This window comes from Podarcis liolepis (genome assembly GCF_965112155.1).
Source record: "Podarcis liolepis genome assembly, chromosome: 10".
In the NCBI taxonomy this organism is placed as follows: domain Eukaryota; kingdom Metazoa; phylum Chordata; class Lepidosauria; order Squamata; family Lacertidae; genus Podarcis; species Podarcis liolepis.
The window spans coordinates 23,431,263-23,455,033 of NC_139562.1; the positions used below are offsets into that span (position 1 = coordinate 23,431,263).

General features: G+C 43.1%; 1 protein-coding gene across 6 annotated transcripts in view; it reads right to left on the reverse strand.

Annotated features, from left to right (window-relative positions):
- Positions 1-11,083: 11,083 nt before the first annotated feature.
- Positions 11,084-23,771, reverse strand: part of HIPK2 (homeodomain interacting protein kinase 2) — a 172,610-nt gene continuing 159,922 nt past the window's right edge. For all 6 annotated transcript variants that reach the window (XM_083461848.1, XM_083461852.1, XM_083461851.1 and 3 more), the window contains exon 15: positions 11,084-23,637. In XM_083461848.1, coding sequence (XP_083317974.1) covers positions 23,173-23,637 — 465 coding nt within the window. In that variant the 3' untranslated portion in view covers positions 11,084-23,172. The remainder of the gene's footprint in view (positions 23,638-23,771) is intronic.

Genomic DNA, 23,771 nt, shown 5'->3' on the forward strand with positions numbered 1-23,771 from the left:
TTGGCAGAGGTCGCGAGGTTCCAAGCCCCTGGATGAGCTGCAACATGGGTAGGGACCAAAAGTGGGTAAATTGGAGGTATGTTAGGGGCAACGGTGGCCAATGTGGAGCACAGCACTTATGACACTGGGGTCAGCATCCTAGCCATTATTCTACACTGGGGCTTGTCTTCCTTCACATCTGCCTGCGACACTGAGAAGTCCCTACAAGGACTGCATAGTAATATGGTCTGAACTTGGGAAGTGAAAAGTATGAATGGACCATGATGGATGAAGAAAGGGGAGACAGAGAAGGGAAGAAATTTTGCTGTCAGTGATATATGTTCCACAACATGGGCGTAGCTGGGGGCAGCCCAGTAAGTAAAAATACTTAATTAACTGACCAACTGCATTGCAGATAACTCAGTTCTGCTCCCCCAACACAAAACCTGCTGCCCTAAAATAAATCCTGGCTACACCCATGTCCCACAACCCACTTTTTTTCATGGGGACGTGGTCCCTGACTCCAAAAAGGCTGCCCGCCACTGAGTTATGCTATAAAGTTTTATTGGTTTCGAAGAAAAGGGCTGCAGCTTAAATTGGATGCAAGAGTGAAAGCAGCGCTAGATTTAGTTCGGTGGTGCGGGCGGTTGGGGGTGCATAACAACGACAGCAACCTATATTTGTTTGGCTGTCTACTGAGAAGAGCCTTAATAAAGCTTCTGTACCAAAAGGAATTATTGTGAAAATAAGAAATATTTGTGGTGGGTGGCACCAAGTGCTGTCCTCACTCACGATGTTATATTATGAAATTCTGCCCCTGGTGGAAGAGCAACCACAGGAGAAGCAAGAAATCCCTCATTTTTTGCTGAGTGAAAATGTATTTATTTGAATGAGCCCTGACACGCAGAAAATAGCTTCCACTCCAGAGGCACTGTCTGCAAGCGATAATTTTTTAAACACGATCTGAGACTTTAGAAACACTTTGAGGCACCCATAAATTATGAATGTATAAATATGCAGAAAGTGAGGAGGAGGTATTTCTCAAATTAGACTGCCAGCTCAGTTTTATGGCATCCTATTTTTGCCTTGCTAGTAGCCAAATCTGAGACCCCAGCGGCATAAATAGTGCGAAGGAATCTGCAACCTACTTTTTCCTCTTGTCTCCCCGTGCCTCTCTATTATTACCTGGAGCAGAGATTCCCAAACTGTGGTTCATGGGCCCACCAAGTGGTCCATGAGCTTCATGCTGGTGGTCTGCGGTGTGTCTTTGAAGAAGATGCTTTGCACTGTATGCTGCTTCTCTCACGGCTAGCAAAGCAACCAGCATTTCCCTTATCTCTTTCAAAGTCTTCTGCCAAGTCCTAGCCACAGAAGGGAGGGAGCTGGCATCCTCCTGGTGGCCCTTCCCACTCTTGTGCATATGTGGCAAGGCCCAGAGCCAGTCAGACAAGCAAGAGCTTGGCAAACAAAATTCAACAACACTATGATACCACCTCAAACAGTCATGGCTCCCTCCCAAAGAATTATGGTAGTTTGTAGAGGGTGCTGAGAGTTGTTAGGCAACCCCTATTCCCTTCACAGAGCTGCAATTCTCAGGGTGTTTTAACAAACAATCCCTCTACCCAGGGAACTGTAGCTCTGTGGAGGGACTAGGGGTCTCATAACAACTCTCAGCACCCGTAACAAGTCCACTGTCCCTCAGACCTTGTATATTTTGGGGGGAAATATGAACGAATTCCCATGCCCCACAAATAACCCAGAGACGCATTTTAAATAAAAGGACACATTCTACTCATGTAAAAACACGCTGATTCCCAGACCATCCTCGGGCCGGATTTAGAAGGTGATTAGGTTGGATCCGGCCCCTGGGCCTTAGTTTGCCTATCCATGGTTTAAAGTGACATCATAGTGCAGGATTCCTCAAACTTGGCCAGATGTTTTGAGACTACAATTCCCATCATCCCTGACAGCTGGTCCTGCTAGCTAGGGATCATGGGAGTTGTAGGCCAAAAACATATGGAGGGCTGAGTCTGAGGAAGCCTGTCATAGTGCTTTAAATGTATGTTGTGGGTGTAGACATCCCCTGCTTACACCCTCCTTCCCCCAGTTTTTAATTCCCTTTGAAGCAGAAGTCTCCTTTCTTCTTCGACAGCCTTGGGCAGTGTCAATATTTGTGGTATTGCTGAGAGACACCAGGTAGTGAGGGATAAGACAGCATCTAGCCCAGCGCATTACAACTGCCACAACAGGCGGGGGGGGGGGAATCATTAAGTGGTCTGCCAAGACCCTCAGGGCTTTTCAAGTGGTCCATGGTGGTGGGGCAGGGACAGAGTTTAGGAACCCCTGACCTAGAGATCCATGCACACAGATGCAGTTTTGACAGGTGGCATTTCATTGAACAGAAGCAGCGTATTCATAGCACGGCTGAACAGTCTGGGGTCGCTGCTGCTTTGGATTCCACTCCCTGGCTGTTTTCAGGCCCACAAGATGCCATGAATAGAAGGTCTTCAAGACTTTACACCAGGCAGAGTGGTCTTTCTTTGGAGCAGTCGAGAACTCGCCTTTTATCTCCCCTTTCAGACATTTTTGCTGGTGCTCACTTGCATTGTCGGCTGCTCCCAAAATTACTCTGAGAATGTGACCGGCGGCGGCCCTGGCCGCAGCAATTATTAAACACCAAGGTCAGACAGGAATACATGGGGCAGCTGTCGCACTGCTGCAGCAGCAGCAGCATGCTGGTCTCGGGTTGCAGTCTGGGAATTCTGTTACACTGAATCTCTGGTTTCCTATGTGTTTATAGGAATGTGAAGCATCTTGTTTTGGGAAGAAGAATTCACCTTCCATTCTATAGCTAGGCTGGAGGACCTCAGGCTCAAGGGACAAATGCAGCTCCTCCAGGCCTTTCTATCCAGCCTTCATGAGTCTCCCTGGGGTCAGACTCCCTCCTTAGCCACACCTACCTCCCCAGGCCATGCCACTCACTTGCCTTGATTTGCATCCTTCCTGAGTGTTTATGCCCAACTGGAATGGGCCTTCAAACACTGATAAGGCTTCTTGCTTGGCTGGATGGAAGAGAGAGGAGAGTGTGTTAGTGTGCGCAGAACTAGTCTAATATTTACATTTGTTGCTCTACCCACCTCTGCCTCTGACCTTGTCTGTGGGGTCCCTGGAAGGCTGCCCAGAAGGAAATGCAACTCCCGGGTTTAGAAAAGGTCTGTGTTTTTGAGAGCTGCTGTTTTGCAGTGACTATATTGTTGGTTTTCGGATCCAGGAAATCCATGTGAACTCTCTGCTTTGTAAAAATACAAAGATCAATAAATTATATAATTGTTTATATATTTTATATATATTTAATATTACACACACACACACACATATTTATACACCACTTTTCCTTGTAAAAGGGGGGGGGGACCCTCAAAGTGGTTTACAAAAGATAGACTGTAAAATCAAGAAAAATATCGCAACCGTACTTTAAGAATACAGTTACTAATCTTTGCATCTATATATCTGGCTAGCTGTAAATGTTTTGCACTACATCTATATACTGTATATTCAGTAAGCCTTGGGGAGTCTGTCTCTGTATTGGATTCATTGCTTTATATGCAGTTGTTTTACACACACACACACACACACACACACACACACATCATTATTATTTACACACACACAATTGCTTCTTTTTTATTCTACTATGAAAACATGGTAAGCAGTTCATAAATGAAATACATTACTATTATATATAAATATAGATCTTGGTTTTAACAGTAAACTATAGTGGCATAACATTTCTGTCCTATAACTTGCACCATTAGCAAATGCATATTGCATGACTTGTGTTCAAAGCATAACATCATCATCTGATGCATTTTTTTCATCAAGGTGCTAATGGCTGAGCATTTCCGGGCATTGCTTCCAGCAGTCACGGTAATCGAAAATACAAAGTAAGAGGGAAAGTGTCTTCAGGAAGGAGGTACTAACTAGCGCTAGGATATGGAACTATTATTGGTGATTTCTGTCTCATTCATTGCTGATCATCTGGACCGCTAACCAACAGCATGAGGATCAATGCTTGCCACTGGTGGCGTCAGGTAGCAGGCCAAATGTATTGTTCTCCAATGCATGTAAATACAGACACAAATACTGCACAATACAGTCAGCCAGCCACTTTTATTGCACATAGCCAAAGGCTGTCGCAATGTACACAGAATCATTCAACAGTTAAAAGAAAATATACTGGATTGATACAAAAAACTTAAAACGTTTATATTATCAAGACATTACCTACTCTAAACAGAGCTATAAAAGTACCTTAATATACAAGTTAAGACATTAAACAATAAAATTTATAAGCTAAAATTATCACATGGCCACTAATATATTAAAAAAAATGTTAATAATTACTGTACAATACATATGAATGTAAACAGCCCGGGACTGGAAAAGCTCTCTCCTGAATCCTGGGAGAGCAGCTGTCAATCACAGCAAATATGGGAACCCATAGTTTTAACATAAGGCTTCTTCTGTCGTCCCCACCCCACCCCCTTCCTCAAGTATAGCTAAGTGCTGGGCCTAAATATTGAATGAAATCTATTATACTGAGGGTCAAAGGGAGCCAACAAACAGCCTTTATAAGGACTGGTTTGCATAACAAGGAGTGATGGATTAAATTGTGCAGAGTTGCCTCTAATCTAAGCACCAGGGAAGGCTCCCTAATCACAAGACACATTAGCCTCCTAAATGGCTCCCCAAGATAATGAGGCAAAAATCCATCACTTCTGTTACTGGATGTTAATGGATCACAAGGCTCAGCAGACACTGAGCTGCAAGAGCATGCTTTTCACTGGCATCCTTGTGAGCAAGATAACCTAGACGTGAAAGTCTTCATGGGCTCCCGCATACAGGCATGCAAAGTGCCACATAAATAGGCAGGGCCCCTCGTTGCCCAGGATGGAGAGACCGAGGGAGCAGAAGTGAAAAGAGCAGCTAAACTGGCAAAGCGATCCAGTTGCTTGACCCAGAAATATATATATTTCTTCATTCATCCCGTTGCTCAGAGTGGTTGCCTGGCAACAGCAGCAGCACCGCTATCCATGTGTGCACGGCTTATTTTGAGCATCTGCAGGCTGGCCTGCCCTGTAGAGAGGGCAGAGAGATCCATCTCTTCAAAATCAAATACAAAGTATGTGATCGGCCTCACATATGACAATCCCCCTGCCCGTGCCCAAATGTGTTGGTGAGAGGAGATGGATGTAATTATACGAAAAGGCCAAGGTAAATAGACTGAGCTATTTATTCCCTAACTCTTTGATCTGAGGTTACATTTTGTTTTATTTATTAAATTTGTATAATGCCCTCTACCCAAGCGGGTGGCGCTGTGCTCTAAACCACAGAGCCTAGGGCTTGCCGATCGGAAGGTCGGCGGCTCAAATCCCCGCGACAGGGTGAGCTCCCGTTGTTCGGTCCCAGCTCCTGCCCACCTAGCAGTTTGAAAGCGCGTCAAAGTGCAAGTAGATAAATAGGTACCACTCTGGCGGAAAGGTAAACGGCATTTCCATGCACTGCTCTGGTTCGCCAGAAGCGGCTTAGTCATGCTGGCCAGCTCCCTTGGCCAGTACAGCGAGATGAGCACTGCAACCCCAGAGTCGTATGTGGCTAGACCTAACAGTCAGGGGTACCTTTATATTTACCCATAGATCTCAGGGCGGTCCAGACACCTTTTTTTCAAGTTTATATTCTTTTGCACATCATGGGAAATCTTATACGATGCTTCATATATGATTAGTGCCCTGAGAACTTGACGCAATGTTTATTTTGTTAGATTTCTCACCATCCTCATTTCACCATAAGGTCTCAGAGTGGGTTGCCACAATAAAATATCCGATGATACAACAAATGCATGATTCCTGCACTGCAGGGGGTGGACTAGAAGATCCTTAGGGTCCCTTCCAACTCTAAAATGATTCTGTAGAAAAGAGTAAAAAAAAAACAAAAAAACAGTTCCTTATATAAAACAATTACATGCATACACAGAACACAGACATTTAAAAATGATTCCAATTAATAGAATAGGTCCAATACAGATGCAGACTGGGATAATGATCTCCATTTAAGAGACCTGTTGAAAGGAGAAGGTTTTCAATAGGTTCTGAAAAGACAAGAGAGACAATGTCCTGCCTCATGTGGAATGGAGGCAAATTCTTCTATCAACCTGCCCATAGGATGAGATCAAGTTAGACTCTCCTTCAGATAGCTCTGTCACCCTGGGAGGGTTGTAAACTGAGGTGGGGGCAGAACCAATCCAGCTTAGGGTGCTGGGCATGTGTAGAATCACACTCGCCCACAGGAACATTCCTCCCTTGACCCAGAGCCATGGCGCATGTACTGCCCAGTTGCATTGCAGTGCAGGTTGCATTGAATAAAATATTTGGGGGTCTGCATAATTGAACGCATTATGCAGTGCACACACGCCATTTGAAAGTTAATTCTCATCAACTTTTGGGGGGGGAACAGCATCCACAAACATTTTATTGGGGAGCTGGCCCCTATGTTGCAATGGTTCCAGTCGTATTTACTGGCTCACTAAAACAGTATTGGCAGGCTGCTGTTTGGACCTACCTGTTGGGTCCTACAAGGTTCCGTCTTGCTCCCCAAGGCATTCAACATCTATGTGAAACCACTGGGAGGCATCACCCTGGGATTAGGAGTGCAGTCCCACCAACAGGCAGGTGATACCCAGCTCTTGTTTCCCCATTCCATCTGAATCAGTGGAGGCTATACAAGTGCTGGAAAAGCATCTGGAATGAGCAATGGGCTGGATGAGAACCAATAAATGGATGCCGACTCCTTACAAAATGGAGGTGCTATGGCTCAGCAGTTCCCCAAGTCTAGAAACTGTGGAAATTCCCAATCTTTATGGGGTAGCACTCATCCTGAAAGAGAAGGTCCATATCTTGAAGGTGTTCCTTGATGCCGCTGGAGGGCCCATGTGGCTTCAGTGGTGAAGAATGCCTAGGCCCAGCTTTGGCTGGCTACAGCTGAAATAGTTTGGCCTCTGTTACCCATGCACAGTTAGCCTCTAGTACAGACTACTGCAATGCACTCTACATGGGGCTACCCTTGAGAATGGTTCAGAAGCTGCTGCCGATACAGAATGCCATTGCTCAGTTGTTGTGCCAAAGCAGGGATAGGGGATCATGGCACCTCAATCCTCAAAACACTGTACTAGCCGTCAGTGAGCTACTGGGGCCACTTCTGGGAAACTCTGTTTAGTTTAAACCAGGAGTGGGAAACTTGTGGGCCACAAGACATTGCTGAATTACAAGCCCTATAATCCCTGTTGGCCTTCTTGAGAGATGCAGGCCAGCTAGTGTGGCCTGTGGTCAGGGATTATGGGAGTTGTAGTCCAACAATATTTGAAGGGCCACACGTTTCCCTCGCTTGATTTAAACCATGGTTTGTTCTAACAGGCCAGGATCAAATGGTAGTTTATGATCCTAGCATATCAATAAACTCAAATTTACAGCAACCTAATCCACACAGCAGATTATTCATGGTCCAGCTTTCCTCCTCTTCACTCACAAACAGCTTTTAAAGCGTTCATAATTGTGTTCCTATCTTTTTCGTGTTTCAAAAAAACCCTCACCAGATTTCATTTATATTCCACATTTATACAACATTCCACATGAGGAGATGGAAGGGCGAAATTTGCATCCCATTATTGCCACAGCAGAAGACGTTACGATGAACAGGAGTGTGCATGAGTTTAAAAATAGATCGAAGCTTTAGTATGGTCTACCCATCGCTTAAGGAAACAGATGATTAGCATCCTCTGCTGGATGGCGGAGGACAGTGCAGAATACTGAAGTGGAAATGTGCTTAACAAAGGGACATTGTGGTGTAAAATGTCAGAAACGCCAGTACTTCCATACCAACAAAATATGAAACTGGTGAATTTCTGCCTGTCACACAATGGTTAGATGTGATCAAGCACAATTCAGTTTCAAGATACAGGTTTTGCTGCCTTAAACTGAATTTAGCTTCACTTACTTAAGGCTTTCACACAAATGTCACAGAATTTAAAGGCATTTTAGACGTTTCGGCATTACAAGTACAAAACACAAATTACAGCTAAAAAATCTCACCTTAGAAACATATTGCAATTGAACTTTTAATAATCCAATTTGCATTTAAGGAAAAAAAAAAAGCCCAGGCCACGTGGAACGTGTTCAGTAGTAGAGCCTGTGTTTTGCATGCAGCAGCTCCCAGGTTCAAGGCCTTGTAGCTCCAGGCAGGGCTGGGAGAGAGCCCTGCCTTAAACCCTGAAGAGCTGCTGCCAGACAGTGTGGACACTACTGGGCTAGATGAACCAATGCGCCTGACTCTGTATAAGCAGCTTCCTGCGTTGCTTTCTGTTGCAGAGTGTAAAGGGAATTGGGGTTGCTTGTGCGTAGATGTAACTGATGCTCTAGGCAACGTTCCCTGGCTAAACCTTTCCCTAGCTGGACAGCCCTTTCTCCGTGGCTGTGTCAGTCACTGGCAGAATCCGTCAGTGGGCGTTTCCTGAACTTCCTCCAACATAAAAACTCCTTGACACCAAGTCTCCGCCTAGACTCCCTGCGCGGAAGTCTCCTGCGCAGAGTGGGTGTGGCCAGTGGAGGTCCTGGACTCTCCCCGCTGGTCTCTGTGGAAGAGTCCTGGAGCCCTCTCTCCGAAGTCCTTCCCTGCTCCCCTTTCTCCCAGGTGTCACGCTGATTTCCTTCCCCAAAGGAAGTGTTCTCTCTCCTTCTGCTGGTTCCTTCTCCCGCATCATTGGGGAGCCTTACCTCCACTCTTGGCTCCGATGGCAGTTCCCTGACACAGAGCTTGAACATGCTAGTGATTAGTGAAGAATGGATGAGGGAGCTGGGTATGTTTAGCCTGGACAAAAGAGGAGACCGAGAGGAGATAGGATAGCCATCTTCAAATATCCCAAGGGTTGTCACACGGAAGATGGAGCAAGCATGTGTTTTCCTGCTCCAGAGGCTAGGACCCAAACCAATGGATTGAAATTCCAAAAAAGGAGATTCCAACTAAACATCAGGAAGTACTTTCTGATGGCAACAGCTCTTTTTGACAGTGGGATGGACTCCCTCAGAAGGTGCTGGACCCTCCTTCTCCGGAGGTTTTAAAGCTATCTGTCATGGATGCTTTGGTTGAGATTCCTGCATCACAGTGGGTTGGATTAGATGACCCCTAGGGTCCCCTTCCAACTCAACAATTCTGTGATTCTATGATTACACTCTTCCTGGAAAATGGGATCATATGTGCGGTTGGGGGGGGGACAGGGAGAAGAGCACCGTGTGTTTCTTCCATAAGCCCCCAGGTCTCCTGCCATTCTCTTTATAATGGAGGAAGACAGAGATTTGGGAAGCTGTCTTATATCATCAGACACACAGGGAAAGAATGCCACACCAAAAGAGAGATAAGCTGGGGGCGAGGGGACTTGGGGGGCAGGGGGCAGGGAGAGGAAAAATAATGATCAAATATTGAAAAACCAACGTTTTTAAGATTCAAAATGCCCACATGCTTTGGTGCAATGACATATTCAGGAGGACTAAAAGAGATAAACGATACTTTCAAGATATTCACCATTACAAGAAAAATACTCATTATACTGACCGATCTTAACAAACATGCAACATTAAGAACAGTCAAGTTTCTTTGCTTCCCCTGCAGAGGAGTCAGGATTGTAAAGGGCATATGACATTCTATTTCCCCCCCGGACAAAGGAATATTGATTGTTGCCTGCTGTCTAATTGTTAATGTTCTTAATGAATTGGTTATAATGGCTGGCCGCTTTATTGCACTGACATTAAGAGGACAAGACAGATTCTAGTCTATGTGGTTCCTGCTAGCCTGCTAAAGGAGCTGCCACACGTTCACCGGCTGATTATGTAGTACAGACATGGGAAACCTGCAGCCCCACAGATGAGGGATTTTAGTTTAGAGAAAAGGTGGCTAAGGGGGAGACATGGGAAGGGTTGTGTAAAACTATTCATGGCCTCTAGGAAGCAAGCAGAGAGAGAGAGAGCAGAGAAAAATGGAAGCTGACTGTTGGAAGATTTGGGACAGACAAAAGAATATACTTCATACAGTACAGTAGCGAAGCTGTGAAATTCATTTCCACATGATGCAGCGATGGCCAACGACTTGGGCAGCTTATAAAACAGCCACGGACCACTTCATGGAGAACAAGTCTCTCAATGGCTCCTAGCTAGGATGGCTATGTTCTGCTTCCACTGTCAAGAGTCAGTACGTATATGAATCCTGTTTTTTGGAAACCACAAGTTCTGAGTGTGCTCTTGCACTCAGGTTACCCTTACAGGCTTCTCGTGGTCATCTGGCTGGGCTTTGTAAGAAGAAGATGCTGGGCTTGATAGGCTTTTGGTTTGATCTTATCTTCCCCAGGTAATATTGGCTGCCACTTTACTGCCAGGGTCAAGCAAATGGAAGGTCAGTGAAAGGACTTTTTGCGTGTTTCAATTTGTTTTCCGATTGAAAGATGGGAAAAGCCTGAGCCTTATCACCCATGATCAGAGTTCAGAAGAGACAGCCTCCACCCACATATCCCTAATATTACTTGTATTAATTGTAGGTGCTTTGGGAGGTCAATTTTGACTATAAAAGGGAGAGGGGATAGAATAAACTAAATATTAAAATTGAGAATCCCAGTGGATAAAGACAGACAGAATACATAGAAATCATTTATCATTCCTAGCCTATCAATCATAACTGACTAGGACACTGAACAAAATAGGAAATGAGAAAACAAGGTATCACATATCAATTACAACTTCTCTACGATCTCCAACATTTTCTTCTTCTCAGAAAAGGCAGCCATTCTATTGGGCAGGACAGATATTAAAAACTGTACCTAACACAGGCTCAAGCTTCATCACATGCTGTTTCCAAGACTTTTAGAGGAAACTAAAAGCAAGCCTAAGGCTGCAATCCTGTTCTCACTTACCTGGCTGTTAGTCCCATTAAACTCAATAAAACTTACTCAGATACATATAGGATAGCGATCCCACCCATGCCAGTTAAAAGACTAGCAGACGATGCGGTGACTTAAAACAGTTTAATGTAATTCCAAGACAAAGTGTGATTACATTTCTACACATATACAATATGCATATGTGAGTTTACAAATTCTGATTAATAACTCGTTTCACCTCAGAGACCGAAAAAATGATCAAAAAGAAACTGTGAATAACAAGCTATAACATAGTTCACCACAACGGGGGGCCCTTTCTCACCCTACAGTTAGTAATATTACAATTAAAATAACTATATTCTTCTATAATGCTTTTTTTCTGTTAAAATCATCTCATAAATTTACAATGCTATTATTAGTTTTCAAGTCTAATATAAATTCACTCCATTTTTCTACAACGAAAATGATTATTAATTAGAAGCACACAACGTCATGATGAGAAACACAAGCATTTTTTTTCTTTTTTTTAGTAGCAAGAACTTGATTGGTTAAGAATTAGTTTTCTTGTAAAACATTCTAAAGCCAAGTAAAATATCCATTCTTATAACATACCTATAATATGAGACTAAGGAATAGGTTACATATAGTTCTACAACACGTCAGTTTCTTTTCTGGGTTTTTTTTTCCCCCAAAAGACATTACCAGAAGAAAACAAAACAGAAAAATAACAAAAGTGGGAGGAAAGAAAGGAAACAAAGGGGACAATTCACAGAAAAGGAAAAGAAAAGAAAAGAAACAATACACAAGAAAATACGGTTGCACACAATAATTTTCACAAAGTTTTAACATGGATTAACACTCAATACGGAACCGTACAGTGAAAGAAGACAACCAACCAGGGCTTTCATGGGTTTTTTGAACTGAGATGATACTGTATCTAGAAAAGCAAAACAAAAGCCTTACAAATATAAATCAGGTGAAAGGGTGGGGAGGTGTCTTTCTGCGTTGGAATATATTTCAATAATTTTGCCCCCCCCCCCAATTTTTTCCCCCATGTAGTATGTGTTTTTCATTCAATTCAAAGCATACTTGGTTTATGGGAAATTAAGAGGCATAAAACATCCCTTCAACTATGGGTTAAAAGAGTCCATATATTCACAAATACCTTCCCCAATTTTTATTTTAACTACCACAAAAAGACTCTAACGGCCAATATATCCCCTTTCTTCCTCCCCTTTCTAATAAAGCTATTATTTCCCCCTCTTTTGAAAGAAAAAAAAATACTGATTTTGGTATAGAATTTTCAGATTATACATTCCAATTCTGTCTGTGTAAAAATTTGGCACTGGGAAATGCCTAGCTTTATATTTTTAACTTCGCTGGTAAAGCACAAGGGATGAGGAGGTGTTTTCTGCACCTCAGATAGCCGTGCTGTGGAATAGCCGAGGGAAATACCACCTCAGAAAGGGGGAAAAATTCCCAAAATGTATAGAGGAAAAGGGAGAAGTGCTGCTTGCTACCACCCCAAAGTGAAAGCAGGGACAGCTGCATTTCCCTTTCTGAGGAGACGGCTATGTTAAAAACTCCTTTGTGCTTTACAGACTCCAAGCCCAGGGTTTGGAAAGACAATCTATAGCCCTTTCAGTGGGGTTATGGTGATATTTCCACGACTAGTGTTGATATAAAAGGGGAAATGAGTGGTTGCTAAGGGCGGTAAAAGAGTTATTTTTTGTTAACCGTGCCCAAGGGCTAGGGAATCCCAACCTCTTCCAGTTTTCTTGAGGTCTAAAATCCTAACAGGCTTCCCATTAGGCTTTCAAAATGGCGGCACAGCCACATGCCAAGTTCACTTTGGTAATGTGAGCTATACTGTGGAAACCATGGCTTTAAATTGGCTGAAGGGGCCGGGGGGCTCCCCCCTGAATCCAGTGGGAGCAGAGATTTTAACAAGGACCTAAAAAGAATCTGTTCCTCGCCTTTTCCTTGCAACTCCTTAATCTGCCAGTGCTGAACAAATGTTAGGAACTTTGCTGAGATTGTCAGCTCCACAATGAAGCCCAGCTGTTTGGATAAAGTCGTTTTTGTGCCAGTTCCTGTATATTTATTGTCTAAAAACACCTCTCTGCCCAGCAGAACGTTTCCATTCATTGGTTACTCGGACAGTAAGAAAAAGAAATCCTCACACGTCAAACAAACATAAGTAGGACTCGACGAGAAAAATGAAAGCAAAAGACCATTTGCGTCCAAACACATAATTCGCGACAGCTGGTAATATGAAAACAAAACAGCATCCGATAAACTGTCATTGGCTAATAGGCAAATTAAATTTACAAGGTACTGGTCAAGTTCTTCATATTTAGCTTAGGGGGTTCCAAGTGACAAATGAGATAGACTGCATGATTACAGAATTATACAGCACTGCCTGTCATTGTTTCTCAAAACAATCCAAGGATTTGTTGTCTCAGTACTTGAGGACTTAATCACAGGTTTCCCAGCTGTGAGACATGTGCATGAGTTGCTGGTAGCTAGTCCTGCATTTTATGATTTCCATGGATACAGCTGCCAATTGATCAACCCTGGGGGCGTTGGGAGAGGCATACCTAGTGCGGGGCTTCCAAAAATTTTCTGGGACAGGTAAATGCATAATGCACCTGTGATCCACGATTGCCATTTCTAAGCAGACAGTTCTGCTTCCCATGATTATAATGCTGGCGAGCTCGCAGCATTACCCATCTGTGTATTCACGAGCTCCAAGCCACTCGCTATACAATACGCTGCTTGCTTTGAATACTTGGTTCTCACAATAGCTATGTCTGTTCAGGTTAAGATTTCAGCGGTTAGAATCCCACGCTTTACTCAGAAGCAAGTCACAATGTGTTTGTTGGGGCTTACTCCTTGGTAAGTGTGTTTAGGATGGGAGCCTAAAGGAAAGAGCTAGCTGGGAATTATTGTGCTTCCTGATTCGTCCCCAAGAGCTTCAATTATTATTATTTTCTTCCTTCTTAATTAAAAAATAAATAGGTCATTTGTTGGGCTTTAGTTGTTAATATGTACGGAGTGATTTGCTCCTCTTAACTTTGGAATTATCTGGTCTGACCTTCTACCTACTATGTTATATCTCAGAACAGAATGTACACATTGAAGACACAGTTCTACTTAAAAGAGAGAGAGAGCGCGCAAAAAATTAAAATGTTAAAGGGACAGCAGTGTTGAGATTCTGAAGGTATAATTAAAACAGAACATTTAGTTAGAAAGTACCAGTTTCAATGTAAACTATAAAACATCGTAACTATAAAATGCAACCAGAAAATGTTTAGTAGCCACAGTCGGTTGTTCAGTTCATATTGGTTTAAAATGTGATTCATTACATATCTTCGAGAAGGTCGAAGCACTTTACAGTAGCAATGAACATATATAATTACATGTGCATTTCAATATCACAATTAATTAAAATACATAAAAGAGTAATTTAATCCTTGGTTTCATTGTTTTATTTTTAAAGAATCACTCAAAGCAACAATGACCAGGGTGGGCATTTTAATATATACCGGTATCTATATTTAATCCCAAATTCAAGCTGGCTACATGTTTGTTTGTTTTTATTTTTAAAGGCTAAAACCAAGATGAATGCCCATGTTTGAGGTAATTATTGCCATTAGGTCACAGTTTTTTTTGTAAGAGAAATATTTTAATCCTTCTTTATTTATAAAACAAAGTGTTGATCAAAATTCTGGAATCCTTGTTGAACCAACTGGGATCCAGAATCCGGATCAGGTGGGTTTGCTTCCAATGGAGTCAGTGAGCTCTAGAAAGTTAGAAACATCTAGAACACAGAGAGTCTACTCTAGAACCATAGCAAAGAAGCAAAAAGGAAAAATACAAAAAGTAGTGTTAAAAAAAATAATAAAGATGGATGGCAAATGCATATATTTTCTAATAGAAATTCCAGACCAAAGTATTTCAAATTTCCTCAAAATGTACTGGCTTTTTAAAAAGTTCTGTTATTATTAGCTCCACCCCAGCACCTTTAGTTCTTAGCTTTGTCCTGAAAGTAAGACATTTCATTTGCTTTCAGCAGTGTTGCCCCACCTCTTTCATGACAGACAGAAGGAAGGAAGGAAGGAAGGAAGGAAGGAGAGAGAGAGAGAGAGAGAGAGAGAGGCCTATGGGTACCATTCACACACAGATATTTGTGCGAACTGGCATGGAACTTCCCCTACAGATGAAGAGTTAGACTAGAGATGCCACGATTTCTATCAGTGCAGTAAAAACATCACATTTGGGGGGGGGGGGAAATGCTTTTAGTATTGCCTTTCTTGGTTTAACTACATTAAGCAAAAGATTAATATACATCTTTTCTTTTCTTAATATGCACACAAAAGTCTGGTATAGCAGCACTGCTAAAACTGGAAGGACAATACTAACCCGTACATAAGAAACGAGAGTTTCACTCTTATTTGCTATATTCAGAAAAAACAGGCTATCGGCGGCTCCTGACAACTTCTGCTAATTGCCCACTCAAAATGACACACTTGCTACATATGTTTCCTTCTCCTATAAGAGCTTTCCCCCCGTTTTGTTTGTTTACATTCAGTGGTATTATTATTCTTCCGCTGGCCCAGCTTGGCAAATCCTGCAAAATTCACAGGCACCTAACGCCCTGCAAATACATAAATATCCCTGTGTGGTTATTCCCACACACCACCGAGTAAGAACGGGGGGGAAGTATCTGCAGACGCAAGCTAAATTCTTCAGCCGACTGATACGAATCCAACCCTTACGACGACAATGATTTAAAGAAAAGCTACAACACGATCCAGCCACCGAGTGTGATGGTAGAACAGAGCAGCATACCCAAAAGGGCCATTTCCCAATGATCTCTCACCATGGCCCGGTACTAGAGCAGCAGAAGTCAGCTTTGCCTGACGGGAAATATTGCATAAGTGACCTGGAACTCAACAACGCAATATATAATGTCACTATTGTACAGAGTTGGATGCGGGGTACCTTGCTCTATCTGATTGACACTTCTGCGTCAAGAAGGTCTTAGCTTATGAACCAGGTGTTTTATACAGTAAGATAAGACAACAGTAAGACAATGAGAACTGGAAGTGTGGCTCAAGAGTGCCTAGTCCTCCCTTTCTCCCACTGCAGGCGCAAAGACCAATAGTGTGTAGGAACTGAACAAAAACCAGACACAGGAAGGGGCAGAGAATGCCACCTGCCCCATACCAGCATTTATGAACCTGGTGCCTTGGTGATGACCCACAGCTCCTATCAGCCCCCAAATAGGGGGCATCTCTAGAGATGGATTATCTTTACCAGCACTGGCACAAAACTTCACCTAGTCACAGTAAGGTTTGCACATCAGCAGCAGCAAATAGGACCGAATTCTCCCAAGCAAACTTCTTCAGACGCAGTATGTTAAATAAAAATGTTAAAAGTGTGACAAACATGGAAGAACAGAAAGGAAAAAATGGTACTCCGTAGCGTGTCTTGTCCAAAAAGTCACAACATGTGCCTGGGGAACTTTGAATGGGCAGAGACATACTCTAAGGTACATATTTATTCATATTTATTAATTTTTTTCTTTGGTTAAAGAAAGGCGTGGTTTTAAATTTTCCTTCAAGTTTGGTAAACCATAATTTATTTCAAGCCAAATTCTGAGGTATAGTGCCTTAAGAATACAGAAAACAATGGATGGGAGACAGAAGCATTCCTTCATTGGCCTGTGAGCTAATATGAAGGGGAGGGTGGTTAGATGAAACTATTAGTCATCATGTTAAGTACAGGGCCAAATTCACTGAAACTGGAAGAAGTTCAAAACAATGGCGTTTAGGTTGCAGTCCTATACCCACTTACTTGGGAATACGTCCTATTGAACTTAAATGAATTTACCTCTTTTGAGTAGACATGTATAGGATTGTGCTGTCAGCTGATAAAAGATTTAGGGGAGAAATTACCCAGGTCTCCAATGACATTGCTTCCATTCATTAAGCAAGCAGTTCCTTCATTGCATACTGTCATTTGGAACAGTACAAACTGTTAAGTTTTGCAAAATAAAAATAATCTCTGCCTCCTTCCTACGTGAGGAAACTGCTACGGGTAAAGGCTTATTATATCACTGTGTTAACATGAAAATGTACACTTTTAGCGGGCAGCAACCTACTCTATTTTACAGGCTGCTTCCTTCCAAAGTTCACACTACATTAAACCATTTCTTCTTTGAGGCGCTGCAATTTTACTATGCACTCCTATATACCCCTACACGGAAGAAAGCCCCATGGAGTTCAATGGGACTTTCTTCCACATTAGTGTACCTAGGATTTCAGCCATGATTTCACCTAGATGCCAGTACTGCTACACCATTGTTATTAAACAGTCACTTCCTCTCATGGGTTTTAACCAGACGTCTTCATGGATCCACAAAAAGCCTCCAAAGGACATGCCCCAAACAGCAATATTTCCTTCTCACTCCCTTCTTTCCAGTTGACTCCAGCAAACTAAAAATAAAATAAAAATAAAAACACCAGCACCTTACTATGATTGTGTTTTGTTTTTTTAAAAAAAAGGTCCAGAAAAGCACTGTTTGCATCTCTGCCTGTAGAAGAAACTCACAGTTCTCCTTTAGTACTGCAAATGTCAATTTCATCTATGGATGCTTGATTTAGCTACTTCCTCATTCACTCTGGCCTCTAAACTAATCCACCCTCTGACCAGGCTGGGATTTACAGTCAGTCCTTTTTCCAACCTAGCTTGAGAAAAACACACAACTGCACAGTCTATGAATTTGTTGCCGCTACATCCGAAGCCCTTCAGTCTCCTGTTGTATAAAATCAGAACCATTTTATAGTGAAAAAGAGAGCTGCGTGCACAAATATCAAAAACAAAGCAAAATACACAACTAAAACATTTCAGTCTATGTAATTAAAACCAATCCTTTCTTGCCACAAACCAGTCAATCACTTGCATTCCTGATAAACCAATGGAGATGAATTAATCAAGTATGGCGTAATGGTGCTCTTGAAGAAGATGCTCTGCAAAAAAACCCCCATGTTGTAGAAGGGAATCAACATTCTCAGTTGAGTGTTAAAAAAGAGAATAGGATGGAGGTTCTTAAAAATATAAATACCATCTTTGTGTACAACTAGCAAAACTGTAAAACATCACAAGTATCAATAAGAATTAATTACGATCAGAAAGCATTAGGCCCTTAGGGAAGGAGGATATGCAAACTATTTTTGCCACACAATCAAGCTTTTAATTTTGAGCAATGATCAAGGAGAGAACAGACAACCATACCTAAGACTCAGTTTCTGAATTTTTCAGTTTTCAACAGCTCTGGTCACCGAACCATGCACTTTCTTTAACTGGCACCATAAATATCATCACACTTGGGTGAAACTGCAGAACCGCCTCACTGAATTTCTTAAAGTGGAAAACTTAACTACAAATACTCACACCTTCAGCTGATTACAGGACTGTAAAGCATTCTCTGAGTGGTGCAGCCAGAACAGGATTTTGGGGCAGAAGTCTAGGATCCCACTCCCAGAATGAGCAGGAAGGCCCCCAAATGCAGCAAGCCGTATCACATTACAATCATACATTGGAAGTCGAACGGAATCTGTTCCGGAAGTCCGTTTGACTTCCAAAACGTTCGGAAACCAAAGGGTGGCTTCTGATTGGCTGCAGGAAGCTCCTACAGCCAATCGGAAGCCGCGCCGGACGTTCGGCTTCTGAAAATCATTCGAAAAACGGAACACTCACTTCTGGGTTTCGATCATTCAGGAGCCAATTTGTTTGGGAGCCAAGGCGTTTGAGATCCAAGGTGCGACTGTATAAAATAAGTGACCTTAACACATGCTACCATCTCAAGACGAGGCCCCACAAGACCTTTCAGAGCCAGCACGTCTCACCACTTGAGGCAAAACTGGAACCACTTGTGCTGCAGCTGTGCTGCCTGCCCTGCCTCTGGCAGAAGTAGTGGGCAGGCAGAGTGCCCACAGGAATGCCGCCTCAGGGGATTTTGCCGCCTGAGGCAGCTGCTTCACTCCACCTCATGGGTGGGTCGGGCCTGAGACCATGAAATCCAGAGTCTTAACATCCCCACCGATTTCAACCTGGTAATAAAGCCTTGCTTATTAAGTTCTTTGATATCAGAGCAAAGCATCAGACATCAATTCCTATAATGCAGTCTACATGATTCCAGTATCCTTCTTAAATCCAGTTCTGAAGCTAGAAGTAGTTGTTTGGCTTGTGCCTAAAATAACACACTTCTGAAATGTGAGGATATAACATAAAGGTCTCAGAAACTGCAATGGTATGCCATTGTTTAGCAGTTACAATATGGCACCATTCAGACCTAACAGGGGGAAAAATTATTTCCTGCTATGTGAGTGAGGTGCAGCAAGCCTTGGGGTTACACTCTATCTCTCCTTCCCTTCTCCTCTTTCATGCACCAGAAGAGGAGATTTAGATGCCCATGTTTCAGATTTTAACCTACCCACAGTTCCTTGCTGTGTTCAAACTCAGGGAATTAAGCTTGTTTAAACTACAGTTAGCGAGAACAGGCCAAAATCAAACCATGGTTTCAGATCCTGGCTTGTTCTCCCTAACCAGAGTTTCAACAAACCACAGCTTCCAGAGTTCAGGCATGAGAGAGAATTGTAGTTAGCTTAAAACAGGAATGCTTCTGAGCAACACCTTGCTTGTGTGGAAAAAACAGTGAGAAGGGGGAAACTTGAGAGCCCAGCACTTGCCATAGCTAATTCACTTAGCAGGAAACCATGGTTTCCTGTTACAACTGAACTGGGTCTATAATCCTGGTTCTTCCTTCATGTGATCTAGACTAGTTTCTCAACCAGTTTCCCTGTTCCTCCCTTTCCCTGCGAATCCTACATGTGTAACAAGCATTCTGATGCCACTGACACAGGGGGGGGGAAACCCTACTTCAATAACAACCAATCCCCTATTAAGAGAGAATAATAATAATAATAATAATAATAATAATAATAATAATAATAATAATACGAAGATGCAGGAATGCATGTGCAAGAGTAAAACATAATTATAACACATTAAAATTAATAACAATCATACAACAACATAACAAAATTATTCCTCTCAATGACACAAGCAGCATGAAGCTTCCACTCTAGATGTGATAGGCTAGGGAAGGAATGAAACATGTTACACTGAGAAATTGGGGGAAATTATTTAATGGGATAGGAACTGGAAAGAGTTTTCTCCAGAATGTGAAAATGTAAGGTGCATGAACCAATGAAAGATCAGACTAGGATTTACATTATTACGTTTAGGGGGAGAAGGAAGAAAACAAGAAAACCAAATGGTGCTTAGTTTTAAATGAGAAAAAAAGAGGGTTAATTTGAGGGTTTTGCCGTAGGAAAACAACTGTGTCCAACCAAGTATTCATGGTGAGAGCTCTCCCTCCAGGCAAAACACGAGTGCCCGCTTCAAGATATTACAACTGTGCTTGTCTTTCTTGCCAACTTACCTCTTGAGAAACCTTTTCGCCTTTAACACTCCTGGGATCCCTCCCTCTTCTCTCAGCTAACTGACCTGCCATATCCCAACATCTTACCATATTGCCTAAACACTCCTTTGTCTGAAGTCACAAATACAGCTGTAGCGGTACTGAGCGGCTATGCAGGCAGACAGGCCTCAGACCACCGATACAAGTACATCTCCACAGGGAACAAACGACAACGACAACAACAATAACAATACTAAGCACTGACACAGCAGAAGCACCCACTTGCATTGGTGTAGCGTTTTACGGTTTCCCTCTAACCTTCAAAACTCTGCTTCATGGTACGAAAGCTTCTCTTTGGAAATCTGTTTTGTTTGTTTGTTTTAAAAAAAAGAGCGTTCAGATTATTCGGAGCTGAGGATACAGAGCCCAGATAGCAAACCTGAACAGTGATTAAAACAAAATATCCACTATATGAATGAGATGGTGGGGGGGAATGAAGAAAGCACCATGTGAGCCACGACACGTTTCATCACTGTGTCTCCAAGTCAGGCTTAGCGCCAGCATTTCGTAAGCAAAGGACCTTCAGAACACACTGCCTAGAAGTGATCAACCCCCTACCGCCAGGCATTGGGCTCAGGCCTCCTGCTAAGGTTGCGTAACCCAGTTCAAAGTAGCGCCATTGGCTTTGCCCAGCTGCCCAAGTGCCAGTGCAAGCACTTCTCCAGAAAAAAAGCAACTTCTGGAGCAAACCTGAGTCTGATGCTCTAGAAACAAGTCCTCCCAATTCTCTTATTTCTTTTTTCCCCACTGAAAGCATTCAAGTGAAAATATATATACAGTCTGTCCCAGCTAATCATCTCCCCCCACCTCCCCAGTCCAGACATAGGGATTTAACATGAGGTACTACGTGTTTCTGATCCAAAGCAAGCCTGCCCTCACTCACCCACCCTCTTCTTCTTCTGTTTATGCTTTAGTAAGAATACTAAGCTGCAAAGAATTGGCCGGGTGGCAGAACTAAGCATCCTGACAGAAAGCTAAATCTGTAACTCCACCAACAAAACGGAACTACCTGGAAAGCTGCTTTCGGGCCTAAGAGCCAGTCTGGGTCCTTTCAAATTCCCATTTCCACCTCGCTCCAGTCAAATTCCACACCACCCCTCTCCCTCGACCTTTGCAACTTACCCAATAAAGATGAAAATAATAAGAAGAAGAAGAACCAAAAAAGTCTAGAAGAAGGAAAGCAACAATAAAGAACAGTCAAAAGAAGAAAAAAGAATTGAGATTAATTTCCAACCAGCCTCAGTCAGTTTCTAGGCGTACCAGTGGAAGTAAACCCTTAAAACTGCAACTGTAGTTTGGTAAGGCACTACAAGGGAATGATGTAAAACTAAGACTGTGACAGTTTGCAATGGCTGTGCTGAGGACCACACCACAAGAGAAGGCAGCATCAGTGCGCCCATGCGCACATTCACACACACACGCTCTCACACACACATATATACCTGGACAATCACATTTGTTACATGCCTATGTTATATCACTTTTTTGTGCAATCACATTGAGGAATAGTCTATTGGTATCATTGGAATTTAACACAAAGTAGAAAAAAGGGTGTTATGTGTCATATAGTGCTACATTCTACCAAGGTCAAGCTAGAACTACTCCTACACTAACAGCCCAATCCTGAACATTTGGGTTTGTGTTATCTGCTCACAATACGGGACGGCAATGTCACGGCAACATTAGCGTGGCACCATGCTATGTGGCGCTGTGATGGGTTAGCTACCAAGCACAGTCCCAAGGTATGCATTTATGTGCTGGAGCAGGGAACGTTAGGATTGGACTGCAAACGGTGAAGGGTTACCCAAAAGGAAAGAAAGAAAGAAAATATTCCAAAGTAAAGAAGATGAGATTCTATTGTACATTATTAAATACGCTTTTCTTTTAAGAACAACAATTCTCAGGGATTTATCCAGGGTGCTTAGAGTAAGAACAAATATCTCTGTTGCCCCTGATTTCACCCAATAGTGTTTTCTGCTGTGTGTGTGTGTGTGTGTGTGTGTGTGTGTGTGTGTGTTTCTCTAACCTGCCCCTGCTGCCAAGCCTGAGAATGAGAGAGCTGGAACAGTCCAAGCACCTCTCATCCTATGCTCGCCCCCTCCCAACAGAAAACACATCACACTTTTCATTGTTCCTTTATTTTGGGTTACAGCAACCAGTGCAAATGACAAAAGCGATAACCCTTTTGAAATTCTGGATAAATCCCTAATTTGTATGCTTCTTGGTTTTAATTTAAAAAATATATATACCCAAACACCTATGAAACCTTGTATTAGGAGGTTTTGAACAGCAAATTCCTAAACGTAGTCAGATGAAAATAATCTGTAAAAGTTCTACTGGGGAAGTTATCCAAAAACGGGACCAGACAACGATGGCCCCTTCCACTTCTCCCACTACGTAGTTTGGTGCAGAATGTTTTATTTGTTTTTGTTTTTCATTTTATCTTTTTTCTGTTCTTTTTCCTTTTTTAAATAAAAAGCGCAGGACTGGCATCGACTCGACTCTCCTTCCGCCTCCTCAAAGTCTCCTCTGTTCAAGTTCCATTTGAGCCTCTCGTTGCATTGTTTGCTCGCCTGCGGTGTCCTTCAGAACAAAAGCAGCCACGTTTCCCTCTCAGTGTGTGCCGCCGCCGTTTCCCCATCTGCCGCCCTCTCATTCCAGCGTTTTAGATGTAAGGGTACTGGTTGACCTTGGTTGGGCTCAAGGGGTATCCAGTGTAGACAGAGGCTGGAGATGCACTGATATAGGTCTGGTGGGCAAACTGAGCCTGATACTGGCTTGGGTGGATGGTGGGCGACGGAAGGACACGAGGGCCCATGCTGACGGGAACCTGGTGGACGATGCTGGCTGGGTATGTGGTGTGCTGGACAGCGTGGCGGGCCGACCCCTGGGAAGCCACCAAGTGGGCCACCGTCCCTGTCGAGCCCAGAGCCGCCGGCGCAGTGTATGTGTAGAGATGAGGCTGCGTGGGGAGGTGAGCAGCTGCAGCCGCGGCCAGGTGGGGGTGGACCGTACCGTGGCTGGGGCTGTTGTGTGGGAAGGAATAGGGTGCCTGAGCAATTGTCGGAGTGATGTAGGCTTGCTGCCGCCGGTGACTCCCTGTGCGATCCGTCGTGATGTGCTGCTGGGCCTGTTCAGAGAGGAGCGCCAACAAAACGAGGGTGAAGTTTTAATCGCCACAGTTCTCAAGCACAACAGCATGCTCTCGGGAGGCTTAAATCCCAACCTATTTTCTATCCCTTTCCATCATGCACAGTTTCTGGA